Source organism: Thamnophis elegans, chromosome Z, assembly GCF_009769535.1.
Source record: "Thamnophis elegans isolate rThaEle1 chromosome Z, rThaEle1.pri, whole genome shotgun sequence".
NCBI classification, from domain to species: Eukaryota; Metazoa; Chordata; class Lepidosauria; order Squamata; family Colubridae; genus Thamnophis; species Thamnophis elegans.
Genome location: NC_045558.1, coordinates 110,319,195 through 110,337,431, shown reverse-complemented (window position 1 = coordinate 110,337,431; position 18,237 = coordinate 110,319,195). Strand labels below are relative to the sequence as shown.

The following is an 18,237-nucleotide window of genomic DNA, read 5'->3' as shown; positions in this document are numbered from 1 at the left end:
TACCTTTTCAGAAAAGCCCACCTGTTTTGTGGGCAGATGGACTTTTTGTGGGCAGCATACCTAAAAATGTCAAGGCATAGTGGCTAAATCCTTGAATATACTTGCCAATTAAAGCTCAGGTATTGCCCCAATAATAAAGAGCCAAGCAAGAGTAGAGAGAACCTCTCTCACCACCACCCCCATCTCTGATGAATTCATTTCATTGGTTCTGCTTGCCAATCCCTCACCTCCTTAGCCATCAGTGGATTATTCATTGGGATAGCACCCTATTCCATAAAAAAACATCAAAATACTTTCATAATTCCTCAAGCATTTTTGCTAGAGTACTTTGGAGATCAAGCTATTATCTTCATGTTTCATATCTAAAGAAATAAATCAATATTATATAGTTAGGAAGCTTTAAAGGAAGAATTTTAAAAGGAACTGAAGAAAACTTGTTTAAAATAGAATAGGATAGAACAGAACAGAACTGGAAATAGAATAGAATTACAGAATTGGATAGGAACTTTGAGGTCTTCTAGTCCAATTCCCTGCTTAGGCAGGAAGCCCTATACCATTTCAGACAAATGGTTATACAATATCTTCTTAAAAAGTTCCAATGTTGGAGCACCCGAAACTTCTGGAGTTGTTCAACTGATTAATTGTTCTAACTGTTTGGAAATTCCTCCTTAGTCCTAGGTTGCTTCTTTCCTTGATTAGGATTAGTTATTCAGAGAAAGTAAAACCAAATGTGATTGACTTCTATCTAAACCACTTGGGTAACTCTCAGATGATTTATTACAATCTTTAGTTAAACTGACTTCTATTCAATGGGAATTATGATTCAACTTCATTATTTTATTACAACTATCAAGCTGACCAGTGACATGTGGTGAGATTTATGGCTGGTGAAGCAGTCCTCTCCCCTGATACCCCACTGACTTAAGCACTTTCTTTCGCCCATCTGAGCCTAAAGCACTTTCTTTTGCCCGTGGCAGAGCTCAGGCGGGCGAAAGAAAGCGCTTTAGTCAGTGGTATGTCGGGGGAGAGGAGAGAATGCTCAGGAATTTCTCCTCTCTCCTGACAACCCACTGACTAAAGCACTTTCTTTCGCCCACCTGAGCTCATGGCAGCCCACCTGAGCTCTGCCGCAAGCACAGGCAGGCGAAAGAAAGCACTTTAGTCAGTGGGGTGTTGGAGGAGAGAAGAGAATGCCTGAGCATTACATTTATTAAAGAAAAAAGAAAAAAGGAAATTTGAAGGAAAAAAGGGAGGATGGAGTGGGGGTGGGGGCATCAAAAATGGAAAAAGAGAGGAGGAAGAGTGAGTGCGATGCTGCAGCTTTAAACAGAATGACAGAGTTGAAGCCTCTAAAAAATATGCCCTCTACAATGAGGCAGGAGAACTGCGTGCCTCGGGATTTTTTAGGCTTTTAACCCTCACTTAACTCTGCTCGAGTGCCTAAAAAGTCAGACTAGATGAGGCATGCAGTTCTCCTGCCTCATAGTAGAGGGCACTTTTTTAGAGGCTTTTTTAAACAGTCAGTCATTCACCATGTGACAGCAGCTAGCTAGCCTCACCTCAGCACTCGTCTTTTCCCATTTACATTTTTTCCCTTTTCATGATTATGCCTCCCCTGCCTCCCCTGACTGCACATCACTGAAGCTGACATATAAAAGCCAGGATGGAAAAGATTGGACTTTATTTCCAAAAATGGGGAGCAATCACTGTTGCCATTATTATTGTTATTGTTCTTATTCCCTATTAAAAGAGTATTTTGAAAAATTACCAGTAACATAATTTGTTTATCTGTTCATCTCCAGTTTGGGTCTACTTAAGATTAACCAAGTGTAGACATCATTGAAATATTAACTACAATGTTTACATCAGTTTTTCCTCCATATCAGAGGTTTAACCATTACCTCTGGGAAATCTAGGAGTTTTTAAGTGTTTTATTGATGGAGATGTCTATTAATGGATTGAAAAATGCTAAGAAACAGGATTGAAAAATGCCAAGAAAGTGATGTGCTGTTTCATTCCTCTGCACACCAATATTAAAAATGAAGAACTCTTCTATAGTTAAAGAATTCATTTTGATAGGTTTTTCAAATTCCCTTGAAAATCAAATGCTCATCTTTTGGACTTTTTTCCTCATCTATGGAGTAGCTCTGGTAGGAAACTGCCTAATTGTCCTTGCCATCAGTGTCTGCAGGAAGCTTCACACACCCATGTACTTTTTGCTAATCAATTTGTCTATCATAAATGTATGTTCAATTTCTGTTATAGTTCCCAAACTACTGCAAATACTGTTATCTGAGAGAAAGACTATTATATTTCCTGGCTGCATTGCACAAGTATTTCTTTTCACCTTGGCTTTAGGAACAGAGCTCCTGCTTCTTGCATTTATGGCTTTTGATCGCTATGCTGCTATTTGCCAACCTCTGCAATATACAGTAATCATGAGGAAGGAGATTTGCTTTGGGACAATGGCTGGGCTATGGCTGATAGGTATAATAAATTCTTCAGTTCATACAGGACTTGTACAAAGGCTTTCTTTCTGTGATTCAAACATCATCAATCACTTCTTCTGTGAGCTGCCACCAATGTTCAAGATCTCCTGTTCAGACACAAGTCTGAATGAAATCATGGTTTTTGCAGCTTCCATTGTCATTGCCATAGGCAGCTGTACCCTGACCTTCTTATCTTATTGGTTTATTCTGAGGAGCATCTTCAGAATCCGTTCCACAGAAGGAAAGAAAAAGGCCTTCTCCACATGCTCTTCCCATCTCTTGGTTGTCAGCTTTTACTACTCCACCATTATCTATACATTCCTCCGTCCTGCTTCAATGTACTCTTTAGAGGAAGACAAAGTGATTGCTATTATTTATTCTGTGGTCACTCCAGTCCTCAATCCACTTATATACTCTCTGAGAAACACTGATGTTAAGCAAGCTCTCAGAAAACTTATTGACAGAAAATTCTTCCAGCAAAAGTTGTTTTAATGAATTATTTTAAAATCTTCACATGAGTGGAAAAATATAGGGTAAATATGAAAGGAAATTGGCAATGTGCATGTCTTTGTAACCTCTCCAGATATGATTATCCCAACTTGAAAAAAAATTAAACAAAACAAATCTAAATTGCATAGTAATAAAACAGTGAATATTTTATTTTAAGTTTATGTTTAGGAGAAATGTAAATTGTGTCTGTAAATGCTTTTTATTACCTGATATTAAATTATCCTCACAGTGATAATCAGATGTTTAGTTACAAGAACAATTTTGCCTACATTAATATGCATTCATGCAATTTGAATCCTCCATAATTTTCAAAAACAGGCTGAAATAGATGTGATTAAGAATTAGCATCTTTGAAGAGAATGTATATTATTTCTCTTGATTAATGTTGTATTCCTATTTATAATATATAATTTATAAAATGAAATATTGTTATACTAGAAATGTATGAAATATACAATAGCAGTCAATATTCTATTACACTAGTGATTTGATGAGCACATATGACAGAAAGAAATACTATTTTTAAAAATTGATTGAATTTAAGGAATAATTTTACAGTATCTCATTTTGTTTTTAATTATTTTTGTATATGCTCTATGTATGATTAGTGTTCTTTTATAAGATACATAATAGACTTTATTTAGGTTATAGCTTGTTAAACTCATACAGGCAAATTTTTCAATTTGGATGCAAGGCAAATACGATTTGCATTATTTTAGAAAGCATCTGAATTTTCATGTTGCAATCTTAGAGCTAAAAGGAAGTAATGTATGTTTCATATTGAGAAGGCAGAAGTGCAACATTTGAAAATAAATGATTTACTTATAAGAAGTTCTTATGTGATATTGGGTACTATATTTTATTTTATTTGTTTAGTGTACAGCAAATATATGGAATTATAGTGGTTCAAATGTTAATGTCCAGTCCACCCAGCCATTCAAGGACAGGATGGTCTATGTTGAAAAAAATCAGACATTGGGCCAGGGTAAGCTTTCAGACACAATGTGATGGATATTTTGTTGAGGAGCACCACAGTCACATTGAGGCATAGAGACAATATGCCACTTAAACAATAGCAGACACCATGTTGATTAAGAATCCTGTTCAGAATTGACCAGTGCTGGTGACGAAGGTCAAAACCTGACATCTTTTGTGTATGGTCATCTATGTAACTGCCTATATCTGAGTGTTCACCAGCCAAGTGGGTACTATATGTATGAAATTATGAATTGTAAACCATTTCATGATTTTTATATATTTAAATTATTTTTAAATATCACTAATGATTTGTGTTTCTCAACCCCAAAATGGACAGAGGTTTGGCATACAATGTTGCACACTGCCTTATTTTCTTATTTTTAAATTCCAGTTGGAAATATTTCCAGTTGCTCAGAAAGCAAAGATATAGCGCATGGCAGGATTAATTTCCTTGAGGAAATTAGTCTCAAGGTTTGGTTTTCTGACTATTTGTTCACTTTGTACCCAAATAGATAGACATCTAAAAGCTTCTTGTCCAATTAAAATCTTGTGAGAACAGCTGTCTGTCTTTCCCTGAAAATATGTAAGAGAAAGGTTGTGGGTGCAGTGTTGCACTGTGTGGATTCCAGATGCGTGGTTATCGAGGAGCATAGGCATCCATTGGAGGAAAGAAGACAAGTTTGGAGAAAGAAACACTAAAGCAATATTTTTCAACCTTGTGAATATTTAGATCTGTAGACTTTAGCATAAAATAAAGTTTATGAGAAGGAAAAACATTGCTCTACAGAAAATAGAAGGCAAGATCAAAATCAGGAATTATGAAATGGAGGCAAAGATGGCAATAATTTGAAATGTCAACTACAATTTTGCAAAAAAGAGCCTCAAATTTATAGATTTTGCTCAAGCTCAGAAGAGAGTCATTTTCCATTTCTATCTCCCTCTTTAAGGTGAAAGCAAGTCCAAGAGTGTATTTAAAAGTAAATACCCTAAACTAGGAATGTATACTCTGAAATGCCTATTGAATCAGGGAAGGATGCAGGGAGGGTGTTAAGACACCGCAAAAAAAATCATATATTTATTAATTATTATTACACTAAATGTATATGTCTCACAAACAGGAATTCTGGGTGGCATGCAACTCAGCTAAAACAGTAAAGTGTACACATGTATAGAAAGTGAAGAGTGAGAGATATTGAAATAGAGGAAGAGGAAGGGAGGGAAGGAGGAGAAGATAGGGAAGGAGGAAGGGGGAAGTGTATGAGAAGGGGAAGGGAAGGAAGAAGAGGAGGGGAAAGGAGAAAGGCCACAATACTGTGTCCATTACTGGTCATCATGATACAAAAAATTGTTGAGACTCTGGAAATTGTGCAGAGAAGAGCATTTTCCCATCTACTGACTAGTCTTGGTCATCAAATGCTCTTCTCCCCAGCCGCCTCCCCAATTCCTGCACTTGTTTTTAAGGAATATGTGCTGAAGCCTTTAATGATAAAGGTATTAAAGAAGGCTGAGCTGGCTAAAGATCTGTTACTTTGGTCATCTAGAATGGTGAAAAGCTTAATGGCTTTGTTCTTTTGGCCTGCTGGGTGGACTCTGATTAAACAAATTTTGGAGCAGGACATGCTGCTTGCAGTCCCTTTGCAGACCTTTTTACATTTTGTATTGATTCCTGTTGTAGTTGTAGCAATGTGTTCTAGATGGGGCTAGAGAGCAACAACAATATATAAATATTATATGCTGGGGCATGACAAAAATGAATGCAGTGGTGGAAGATTTTTCATGATACTGAAGAGAAATTTTAATGAATTAGGTAAGGGGTATCTCTTTGCTTTTCAATCCCTAAGAAGCTACTTCTGAATCTTTTTTTGCAATGCACAATACTAGTAGACACTATATTTGATTTATCAGCAGTGTTGGACAATGCTTTAAGGGGAACCAAACTGTTCCTCTTAATCTTCTGAAGGTCTGGAAGATGTCCTTGATACAGTAGCAACATGGAACAAATCCTTTTTAAGGGTTAAGAGTTAGGGTCTTTCTCCTTTTCCAATACTTAAATATTCAAAAATGCCAAATATAACAAAGAAAGGCTCTCAAATGCTAACTGTCCTGCAAAGAGAGAAGTTATTAAAACTCAGAGAATGAGAAAGAGAAGAATTGTGTTGTGCATAGGTTTCAACAAATATGGCAATTATATTAGGGAAGGCATTATGGGACCTTATTATGTTTCCCAATAAGTATTCCCCAGTGAGTTAAAAGTAGTCCTTAAAGGGACACTTTATATAATTCACGACACATTTCTTAAGATGCTTCTGGACTGCCCTTGCTGTACTATGATCAAGAAGTACTTTAGCCCTTTTACTTTTACGCAGAATAACTATGCAATATTTTTTTTATTTTACTTAATCATATTTTAGGCATTAAAAAGAAACGAGGTGAGAATTTACTCCCCTTCCCTATAGACTTTCACCTATATATCATGGAAGGCACTTTGCAATAAATCCTACATAATTAACCTTGAAATTAATTCAGTAATTGATAGCATACTTTCATATTCCAATTGAGAGAAAATTAATTCACCTAGAATTTATTGCAAGCAGTAATATAGCAATGTTTACTCAAACAATGTTACTTTGTCAAGACATGAGTCTATAGCTGTCTCTGAGAGCTATTAGATTTCCAAAAGTATAATTAAAGGATTGTGGATTTAATACTGTTCTCTGGGATACAATTTCAACCCACACATTTGCTGGTCTTTTCTCCTTCAGGTTCTAACCAAATCCAATCCTGCTCACCATTTGAACTAGAGAAAGTAGGCCATCTGCTAAATTTGTATGTACTGTATAGCTTCACAAGTTAGTCGCAAAAAATACAACCTCTATTCTAAGTTGCAACGGAAACAAGATTTTCAAAAGGAAATAAGTCATGACACACAATGGGATATTTTTGATATTGTGATTGCCCTGTAGAATTGATAACATTTACTGGGGAGAAAAAATCCAATAAAATTATTTTAAAAAACTTTCTTTCCTTTTGAAGAATTAATAGTAAAAGTCAGTCCATTTCCCAGTCCATTTACATTCTTGCTGCTACAATGTCTTCATAATATGATTGTCTTATTAATATATGTTTAGAATACTTACTATTAAGAATCATCCTATTTTAAAATTAATGTCGAAAAAAAGATATAAGCAACAAAAAGGGCAATAAGAATTACAACAAAATGTCTTAGAGATGATTTTGGGCTTTTGTGATCTGAGTTGTATAGAAAAGAAGACTCATAAATAGAACTATTTAGATATTTCATATCTAAAAATGATAGTAAGTGATTTTAAAATTCTCTGCCAGCTTTTAAGTAATGTTTTCAATGATGCATTTTATATAAACTGACATAAGGAGATGTGGTCCTTCAAATGTTATTCAATTGCAACACCCAGTAATCTCATCAACATGCCTAGAAATGCAGTTTTGCTGCCTAATAATATATATTCATCAAGAAATACAATTCATTTTCTCTTTAGTGTTATACAATAGTTTCTGTGTATGATGTTCCATAAACAAATTCAACATATTTCATGATAAGAATATTCTTGAGTGACAATATGACAAAATTAAAAATTAAGTTTTCTTATTTGATTTAGGTAAACAGCAGTGAAGTCATGGAAATTAATCAAAGTGCTATTTACAAAACTAAGTTCAGATTGTTGGGTTTATCCAGTACACCTGGACATCAGATGCTCATCTTTTGGATATTTACTCTCATGTATGCATCAGCTTTGGCTGGCAACTTCCTCCTGATTATTGCAATTGGCGTTTGTAGCAAACTCCACACACCTATGTACTTCCTTTTGGCCAATCTCTCTATGGTGAATTTGTGCTCTATTTCTATAACTATTCCCAAAATGCTTCAGAACATTATGGATCAAAAAAGGACCATATCTTTTTCAGGTTGCATTGTTCAAATGTTTCTTTTTGTCTGGGCCCTGGGGACAGAAATTCTCTTACTTTCCTTTATGGCTTCTGATCGGTATGCTGCTATTTGCCAACCATTGCAATACATGTTCATTATGAAGAAAGAGGTGTGTGTTGGAATAGTCACTGGAGCCTGGGTTGTAGGAATGGCCAACTCTGTAGTACATGCTAGCCTTTTGCTAAGGTTGTCTTTCTGTGATTCTGAAGATATCAACCATTTTTTCTGTGACCTGCCTTCACTGTGGAAACTGTCTTGTTCTGACATCAGCCTGAATGAAATAATGGCATTTGCAGCTGATGTGATCTTTACAATGAGTAGCTGTACTCTTACACTAATATCTTATCTACTTATTTTGAGAACTATCATGAAGATCCAATCAGTCAAAGGGAAAAAGAAAGCATTCTCTACTTGTTCCTCCCATCTGCTAGTAGTAAGTTTTTACTTTTCACCCATTATCTATACATATGCTAAGCCTTCCTCTTCCAATGATGAAGAAGAATACAAGAATATTGCCATTATTTATTCTGTAGTAACCCCGGTGCTCAATCCAATGATATATTCCCTTAGAAATAAAGAAGTTAAAGAGACTCTAACAAAGTTGCTATGGAGAAAGAAAACCTTTTAGCAAAAATGACTTGAATTTGTCCACCTCCTTATCACATATATTGGTTGGCTAAAAAGAGGTTGAAACATAGAATTGACTTTGAAGAAGATAAGTAAATATTCTATTTCTGTGCAATTTTCAGAAATATTATATGATCTTTCTCTTTGGCACTCCACAAAAACCTTGCTACTGGAATTTTTGAATTTTTTAGTACATAGCAACACCAAAGTTCCAGGGATGCTATACATAACAGTGATCACAGACTGTGTGCTTTGACATCTTAATATATACTCTGTTTCTGATTTGTTTTTTGTTAATGAAATCCAGTACAAGTAGTCCTTGACTTATGACTTATGGAACCAGAATTTACATTGCTAAGCAAGGCAATTGTTAAATGAATCATGCCTGATTTTATGACATTTTTTGCCGTGGATGTTAAGCAAATCACAGCAGTTATTAAGTGAATCATATAATTGTTGAACAAATCTCCATTCTCCTATTGACTTTGCTTGTTGGAAGCCAGCTCGGAAGGTTGCAAATAATGACCAAAGGATGCTGAATCTATTATAAATACATGCTGTTTGCCAAAGTACCTGAATTTTGATCACATTACTGCAAGGATGCCATTATAGTTTTTTGTGTGAGGACTGTAAATCACTGTTGTAATTTTGAATGGCAACTAAACAAACTGTTGTAAGTCATGGATCACCTATAGAAATTTTGCATTATCAAGAAACTTATAAAGTCCAGTAAAGTGACATTTACTTAAACATAAATAATGTTCTCTTTAGACATACATGCTGTATGAACAAAAGGGCAGGCATAAAGGAAGCAGAAATGAAAAGATCAGGATGATACCTTGTAATATAATGCTTAGACTACTGTGTGCTCTACATAGGGCTCTGTCTAAAGAGCATTCAAAAACTTCAGTTGGTGTAAGGTGAATCAATGCAGGGCTCCTAGAATGGCTACTGTTACAACTTGTTTTGTGGGTTACAGTGGATGCCAGTCTCACCTCTATGGAACAGGCCCACATTACTCATGTCAGTAGAGGAAGCATATTATGGACTCCATAATATGCTTCCTCTACTGGCTGATACGGTCCAGAAGAAAAGCCTTTTCTTCCATGGCCTCAGCCCTGAGATAAGATTGTCACCCAACTGCCTGACCTTCTGCAAGGACCTAAGGGCCTGGCTCTACCAGTTGGCTGGAGCTGGTAGAGGTTTACAATATTAAAGTAATGCCATAGATATGAAAGTCCAGCACGCACGCACACACACACACACACACACACACACATAACTATGGTTTTACTTTGATGTTGTAAGCTTCCCAGAGTCACTGTGTAGATTTTTATGACATTTTATAAAATATGCCTTTCCACTGTTACACATATTTGCATTGTACTTATTATGAATATGATTCATCTTAATTGCAAACTTGTTATATATGTTGTTTTCAACATAAAAAGTTCAATATATATGTAAAGTTCCTATTTAGATGAACCTACTTGAACAAGAATTATAAACCATTGTATATGGAAATATTATTCAGTTGCATTATTGGACTTTACTTCTGCTATACATAAATAAATATCCAATTAAATAGTTTAAGTTTGTAAAGGTAGTTAATTTTAATTGACGTGTACCTAGTATGTAAAATGCTAGTGTAAAATAAAACCTTATATAACATATACAAATGAAGTTTAGTTCTAAAACTTTGCAAGATTAACTGCTAAGATTATGAAAGAAATATTACCTTTTATCTAATGCTAGTACTTGAATGACTTCCTGGGAAGCTTTGGAGAACTAAGGATGACCACACAAAATATGGAAAGATGCTCAAGATAGCTTTAGAACAATGCCCAAAAAGGTTACTGCGTTCTTGAGAAAGGCAAATACCCAAAATTTGGGTATATGTGTTTCAGACATAAATGTATTTGTAAATGTATGTCAACCAATGCAATGTTCTTAGGAAAATAGAAATCTTAGAACATTAGATTAACTTTTTAAGAAATTTATGCACAAGGTAGGAGCCAAGTCTGGAAAGAATATGGTGAATCAAACAGATCACTGATTGGCAAAATAAGGAGGACTGTACAATTTAGGGGTCATTAGGAGCAAGCAAGATCAGAAAGAGGAATCAGTGGAATTGAGGGAAAATGGTAATTTGATTATAACTTAGCAAAATGAAAAAAGAGCTTGACCAAATAATGGATTTCTATGAAACTCAGAAGAGTTATTTTTGCTTATTTCCATCCTCCTTTAGCTAAAAGGAAGTCCAGAAGTGAAAGTACCACCGTACAGAATAAACATCCCCAAATAGTAGTCTGTAATGCTTTCAAAAAAAGTCTGGACAACATTTGTCTGAAATGGTGCAGAGTCTCCTGCCTGAGCAAGGAGCTGGACTAGAAATCCTCCAAAGTCTCTTCCAATGCTATTATTCTATATTCTGTGTGAATACGGTTGTGAGTAGGTGAAGTACTTAAGACTCTGTAAAAATATGTTTATTAATGTTATTATTATTTATTTATCTCACAATCAGCAACTCTTTGCCACATACAAAAGAGCTAAACTAATAATGTGAATGTGTGTATAAAAATAGACAAAATGCAACTGTGTCAACTGGGGTTGTGTACATCTCAAATCAGAATCCTTATTGAGGTCATTGATTCCCATAAAGCAATGCTGCACATCTTGGAGAGTGAGAGGGTATTAATATGAAGAGGAGAATTGTGCGAAAGGACAAAGCAATTACCTTAGGAAAAGGCATCATGGGAGCTTATTATATCTCCCACTGAGTACTCACTGGTGAATTACAAATAGTCTTTAAGGGAACACTATACAATTCATTATATACTTCTTAAGATGCTTCTAGACTGTCTTGGAAATACAAGGAGTACTTTAATCTTTTCATTTTTATGCAGGATATTTGTGAAATCATTTTTCTTTAAACAAGGATAATTAAAGTGGCATCTTGCTTCCTCAATCATATTTTAGGCATCAAAGAGCATAAATGAGGTGAGAATTAACTCTCCCCTATTTACTTATTAATTGTGGGATGTATTTTCAGTAAATCATATATAGGAAACTTGAACTAAATTCAGGAATTGAAGGAATGCTTTCAAATTCCAGTTGAGAGAAAATTCCTTTAAGCAATTGTTTGTTTATTGCAAGCATTAATATGGCCACCTAATTCAAACAATGTTACTCTGGGTTGTGCACAACAAAATAAGTTGCCAGTAGACTGTAACTATATAATTCAAAATATCTTGTTTCCCCAAAAATAAAAACTATCATGTTTTATATGTGCACCTAATATAAGCTCTACCCATCAATAAGCTCTACTAAAGCACTAGCATCCATGTGCAGCAAAGGAGAAGGAGGCTGACTGGTGTGTTAGTGCTGCAGGTTTCAGAGCATGGATGGCCTGAATCTGGAACCCCTGAGGTAAGCTGGTGCTGGGTGCATAGGGCAGCTTTAGTTTCCTGCCTCATGGCAGTAGAACTGCACAATCTTCTGCCCCACTGTGAACAAGCAGAAGAAGTGGGCTTCCTCTACATGGGAAAAAAAAATAAGACACTCCCCCCCCCCCAAAAAAAAAATCAGAATGTTGTGATTGCCTTGTGCAATTGTTATTATATTGGGGTGGGGGAATCCAATAAAATGGTTAAAAGAACCTCATTCCTCATCTTTTAAAGAATTGATAGAAGAAGTCATTAATAATTGGCTTCATTTTCCAATCCATTTAATCATTCTTGCTTCTCCTGGTAGTAAGATTATATGTTAATATATTATTTAGGATATCTACTGCCTTAGAGATGGTTTTGTGGTTTTGGTAAGTATGAAAAGATGTGCTTCATATGTTCTAAAATTATCTTTAAAAATGATAGCAAATGATTAAAAAGTTCTGTACCAACTTTCAAGTAATATAATCAGACATTATTTTATATGAACTGGGATAAAAAGTGATACTTCAAACACTTGAAATACTTGCCTTCAGTTGTGGTTGCAATGATAGAGAAAAGATGTTGAAACCCTGGAAAGTGTGCTGAAAAGAGCAATCATATGATTAATGGTTGATGGAAATAGATATGTCAAGAGTATCAAAAAGATTGATTGCAAGGGACAGATAGTTAACTTCCAATATTGAGAACTATCACACTGAAGAGAGGATTGACTTATTATCCCAAGTGGCAGATAGCAGAACAAAAAGTATTATATGAAAGCTTGTTAAAGAGGGATTCAACCTAGAAAGAAGGATAAATTTTCTGACAATGGAATAATCATTAGAATAGTTTGCCTCAGTTGTGAATGCTCCATCACTGGGAGTTCAAAAATAGATTGGACAATAATTGGAGTGGGATAGGATGAGACTCCTTGCCATGAACAGGAATTTGGATTAGAAGATCTCATGTTATAAATGTTGTTCAATTATACCCCCTACCTTGCCCAGAAATACAGCTTTGTTGTTCATTAATATATACTTAATAAGATGCATTTTCTCTTTAGTTGTAACATAGACTTTTTATTGTTTCACTGAATGATGAATTATAACTTCAACAGATTCCATTACAAGAATATCCTTGACTGAAAGCTATCCCAAATTAATTTTTTAAAATCTAATTTAGGTAAACAGTAGCAGAGCCATGGAAATTAATAACCAAAGTGCTATTTATAAAACTAAATTCATTTTATTGGGTTTTTCCACTACACCTGGACATCAGATGTTCATATTTTGCATATTTGCTCTCATGTATGCATCAGCTTTGGCTAGCAACTTTCTCCTGATTCTTGCCATTGGCATTTGTAGCAAACTCCACACACCTATGTACTTCCTTTTGGTCAACCTTTCTGTGGTCAACGTTTGCACTATCTCTGTGTCAGTTCCCAAAATGCTTCAGAACATTTTGAGCCAAAAAAGGATCATCTCATTTTCAGGATGTCTTATTCAAGTGTTTTTTTCACTTTGGTCACTGGGGACAGAAATTCTCTTACTTTCCATTATGGCTTTTGATCGGTATGCTGCTATTTGCCAGCCATTACATTACATGGTCATTATGAAGAAAGAAGTATGCATCGGATTAGCCACCGGAGCCTGGGTTGTAGGAATGGCTAGTTCTGCAGTTAATGCTGGTCTTTTGCTAAAGTTGTCTTTCTGTGACTCTAAAGCTATCAACCACTTTTTCTGTGAACTGCACCCATTGTGGAAACTGTCTTGCTCTGACATCACCCTGAATGAAATGATGTCATTGGCAGCTGATGTGACCTTTACAATCAGTGGCTGTATTCCTACACTAACATCTTATCTACTTATTTTGAGAACTGTCATGAAGATCCAATCAGTCAAAGGAAAGAAGAAAGCATTCTCTACTTGTTCCTCCCATCTACTAGTAGTAAGTATTTATTTTTGTACACTTATGTATATATATGGTAAGCCATCCTCTCCCAATGATGAAGAAGAATACAAGAATATTGCTATAATTTACTCTGTGGTAACCCCAGTATTTAATCCACTTATATATTCCCTTAGAAATAAAGATGTTAAAGAAGCTCTAACAAAATTGTTATGGAGAAAGATAAGCTTCCAGCAAAAATGACTTGAAATTGTCCCTTTCCTTAACACATATATTGACTGCCTAAAAAGAGACTGAATATGGATTTGACTCCAAAATTGATAAGCAAATATTATATTTCTGTGAATTTTTTGAGAAACAGTTTATGATCTTTATGATCTTTTATCGAACACTCTATATATACCTTGATTTTATGCTGCTGCAATTTCTTGAAGCAACATCAAAGTTGTACTTCATAGCGTTATATATAAATAAATACCATTGGCTGTTTATAAATCCAATACTGGTAGTCCTCAACTTATGACCAGAATTAGGACCAGAATTCCCATTGTTAAGCAAAGCAGTCTTTAAGTGAGATATTACTTTATTGTTATGGGTTTTAAGCAAATCAGTGTAGTTGTTAAATGAATCATAGAGTTATAAAGCAATTATGGTTTACCATATTTACCTTGCTTTTTGGAAGCCAGCTGGTAAAGTCACAAATAATGAACATGTAAGCCCAGAATTCTGCAACTATCATAAACACATTTCAAGCACCCACTTTTGATCACATGAATCTGAGTATGAACCATGTCTGAGCTTTTTGAATATAAATCACCTGGACCTAATGGATTACATCTCAGAGTTCTAAAGGAGTTGGCAGATGTCATCTTAGAAACACTGTACCACATCTTTCAAAAATCCTGGAGCACTGGGAAACTGGAAATGAGATGATGTGGTTCCTATCTTCAAAAAAGGAAAGGAAAAAAGAAAGAAACAGACCTAGGAAACTGCAGACCTAACATTAATACCGGGAAAGATACTGAAAAAGATAATTTAAAAAAACTGTCAATAACTAGAAGTCAGCATGGGTTTGTTAAAAAGGTATCATGCCAAACTAATCTTATTTCATTCTTCAACATAGTGATTAAATTAGTGGACCAAGGAAATACTGTGGACATAGTAGACTACAGCAATGCATTCATCAAAGTATACCACAACCTACTTTTGGTAAGCTAAAAAAAATGGGATAGTATCACCATCAGAGCATTTTGTAACTGCCTGACAAACCATGCTCAATGAGTAGTCCTTAATGGTATTACATTGAGGGAGGGAAGTAAGCAATCTTAGGCCCAGTACCCTTCAATATTTTCATAAGCAACTTAAATGAGGGAATAAATGACTTAAATGAAGATGAACTTACCACTTACTATAACTTATATATCCATAGCAGGACCACACTTAGAATATTGCGTCCAGTTTTGGTCACCATATTATAAAAAAGAAGTTGAGACTTTGGTAAGAATGCATAAAAGAGCATCAAACATGTTTAGGGGTCTGGAGCTTACTCCATACTGTATGAAGAATGATTATAGGAACTGGGCATGGCTATAGTGAAGAGAAGGACCAGGGGAGACATGATAGCAATATTCCAATATTTGAGGAGCTGTCACAGAGAATCAAGCTATTTTCCAAGTAACCTAAAAGCCAAACAAGAAATAATGGATCAAGAGGAGATTCAACCTAGAAATAAGGAAGAATATTCTGACAGTGAGAACAATCAACCAATGGGACAACTTGCCTTCAGAAGTTGTGGGAGCTTTATTACTGGAGGCTTTCAATAATAAAAGACCGGACTGCCATCTGTCAGAAATGATGTAGGTTATCCTGTTTGGATGGGAGGGAATTGGATAAAGCTGTTGTAACTTTGAATGGTCACTAAACAAATGATTATAAGTCAAAGCTACATTTAGAAGTTTTTGCATTATCAATAAACTGATAAAGCCCAGGAAAAGTCATATTTATTTAAATATACCATAAGTATTTCACTCTTTAGAACTACATGCTCTGTGAAGCAAGGAAAGACCAAAAGGAAGCAAAAATGGGAAAATGAGAAATATCCCCAATTTGCAAGATTCATTGTCTTTCTTGCTTATATTAAATGTACTCAGATATCTCTTAAATGAATAGAACTATTATGGTGTATAAGTTTTAGGATATTAATTAAAGAATGCCCCCCCTCTCTCTTATCTATCTATCTATATGCCATATATTGTAGTTTTTAATGTGATTCAGCTTTGCACACAAATTACATATTGTTTTCAGTTTAAATGTTCAGTACATACATAAACTACTTATTTAAATGAACTAACCCTGAACAAAATTGTATGTTGTTTTATTTGGAAATGTCACCCAGTTGCACTGGTAGACTATACTTCTGCCTATACATATATTTATCAGCAGATAAATAGTTTAACTATTTAAATTGTAAAGACAGATTACTTTTAACTGTTGTGTATTTACTATAATTTTTTTGGCATAAAATGTGGACTTATATAAAATAACCAAATATTGTCTTTGTACAGCCTTTATTGTCATTGTGTATAACAAAATTGGTTATGAGGTTTAGTTCCAAAATTTGTGCAAGATAAATTGCCTGCTAAGACCTTGAATAAAATGTTCCCTTCTAGATTAAAAAAAATAAATAAAATTGTCTTATCTAATACTAGTTGTTGAATGACTTCCTGGAAAAAAAGGTGGCAAACTGAAGATGGCTACACAAAAGCATGAAAAAGATTTTCAAGATAATAGCTTTAGAAAAGGCCAATGTCTAAGAGTGATTACTGGTGATATATTCTTCATTCTTGAGAAAGTAAAATACCCCAAAGAAGTCAATATGTGCTCTAATCATTATAGAAATCAATTGGTGTCCACTATATCAACTTGTGTAATGTTATTAAGAACATTTATTTGTTCTTATTAGAAACTTATGTACATAATAGGAAGCCACAATCTGGTGAGAAAATGGTGAATCAGGAAACAGATTCCAGATTGGCAAATAAACAAGATATATAGTACACGGTGAACTTATATTGAATGAGGCTGTATTAAAAGAATATGAGAAAAAAATGTGGAAGAAACATCAATAATCCATGTTACACTGCTCTGATAGTAATGAAAGAAGGCACAGTGAAAAAAAAGTGTCAATTATTAAATATAAAGAAAACCAAATAAATGACAACTGAGGTTAGAATTAACAATGATGACAATGAAATTGCAAATAGCTCATATCTAGGCATAACCAACAGTAAAAGAAAATTGTAAATGCTCAATTACAATATAAACCCTTTCTAGTTAATCCATATTTTATACTTCTAAATTTGATTCCTAAATAAAGGCCTTGCTCTTTCTTATTTTAAATTATATATTTATTTTTTTTCAGTTGTAGCATAGAGATAGTTCTCAAGTTATGGCCATTTGTTCAGAACAATTCGACATACAACATTGCTGAATGAAGGGATTTATGACTAGTATTCAAAAGTTGAACCACTACAGTGTCCCTTTGTTCACATAAACAAAATTCAGGTGTGTGGCGGCCATGTCTCTTTATAATCAATTGAAGTGTGTTGCAATGATAATGAGCTCACTATTTTCAACTGTCCCTTTGTCCCCCAAGCAAAGTCAATGGAAAGACATCAAAGAAAATCACAAGTTGCTGGGGAAAATCTCCCCCTCTCCCCAAGACTTTTTTCTCATGCACTGTGCCCGTCCTTTCCTTTATTTGCACACATCTTGTGCCATCTTTCACTGGCCTACCTGTGTTTGCACATGTGTATACATCCCTTGCGTCATTTCCATAGCACCCTGTGATCACACACACACACACACACACACACACACACAAACAGACAGAGACAGAGACAGAGACAGACAGACAGACCCCCCCAATACAGATACACAAATGCAAACAATATACCCACTTTCCACAGGTTCCTTATGGTTTTTTTTAGTTTCTCAAGATTGATATCAATCCCAAGTCCAACTAACCAAATCCAACTAAATTCAATCCTTTACTTCCTTACATCTATTGGGCATAATCTTACCAAACTAAAGCACTATAACTTTAACCTATTTGATATATCTGGAGAGATTCTACTTTATAGCTACCCTGAACCTTTCCCCCACTAGACCCATGAGTGCAAACCTATGGCACACGTGCCAGATGTGGCACGCAGAGCCCGCTCTGTGGGCACACATACAGTCACTCCATTCCAGTTCCAATCATGTTTCGCCATCACGTTTCACTCAATCAATTCCAACTTCTAGCAAAAGAAAATCTAACATTTCACAAAGT

At 35.0% G+C, this 18,237-nt stretch overlaps 3 protein-coding genes across 3 annotated transcripts; all 3 read left to right on the top strand.

Annotated features, from left to right (window-relative positions):
- Positions 1-2,039: 2,039 nt before the first annotated feature.
- On the top strand, positions 2,040-3,482 carry LOC116521386 (olfactory receptor 13G1-like). The gene is made up of 2 exons (XM_032236062.1): positions 2,040-2,946; positions 3,442-3,482. Exons 1-2 carry the CDS (start codon positions 2,040-2,042, stop codon positions 3,480-3,482), a joined length of 948 nt encoding a protein of 315 aa, XP_032091953.1.
- Positions 3,483-7,627: 4,145 nt separating this feature from the next.
- On the top strand, positions 7,628-8,569 carry LOC116521385 (olfactory receptor 13G1-like). Its single transcript, XM_032236061.1, has one exon. The coding sequence runs from the start codon at positions 7,631-7,633 to the stop codon at positions 8,567-8,569; it is 939 nt and encodes a 312-aa protein (XP_032091952.1). The 5' UTR covers positions 7,628-7,630.
- Positions 8,570-13,196: 4,627 nt separating this feature from the next.
- On the top strand, positions 13,197-14,147 carry LOC116521384 (olfactory receptor 13A1-like). The gene has a single exon (XM_032236060.1). It carries the CDS (start codon positions 13,197-13,199, stop codon positions 14,145-14,147), a length of 951 nt encoding a protein of 316 aa, XP_032091951.1.
- Positions 14,148-18,237: the final 4,090 nt, after the last annotated feature.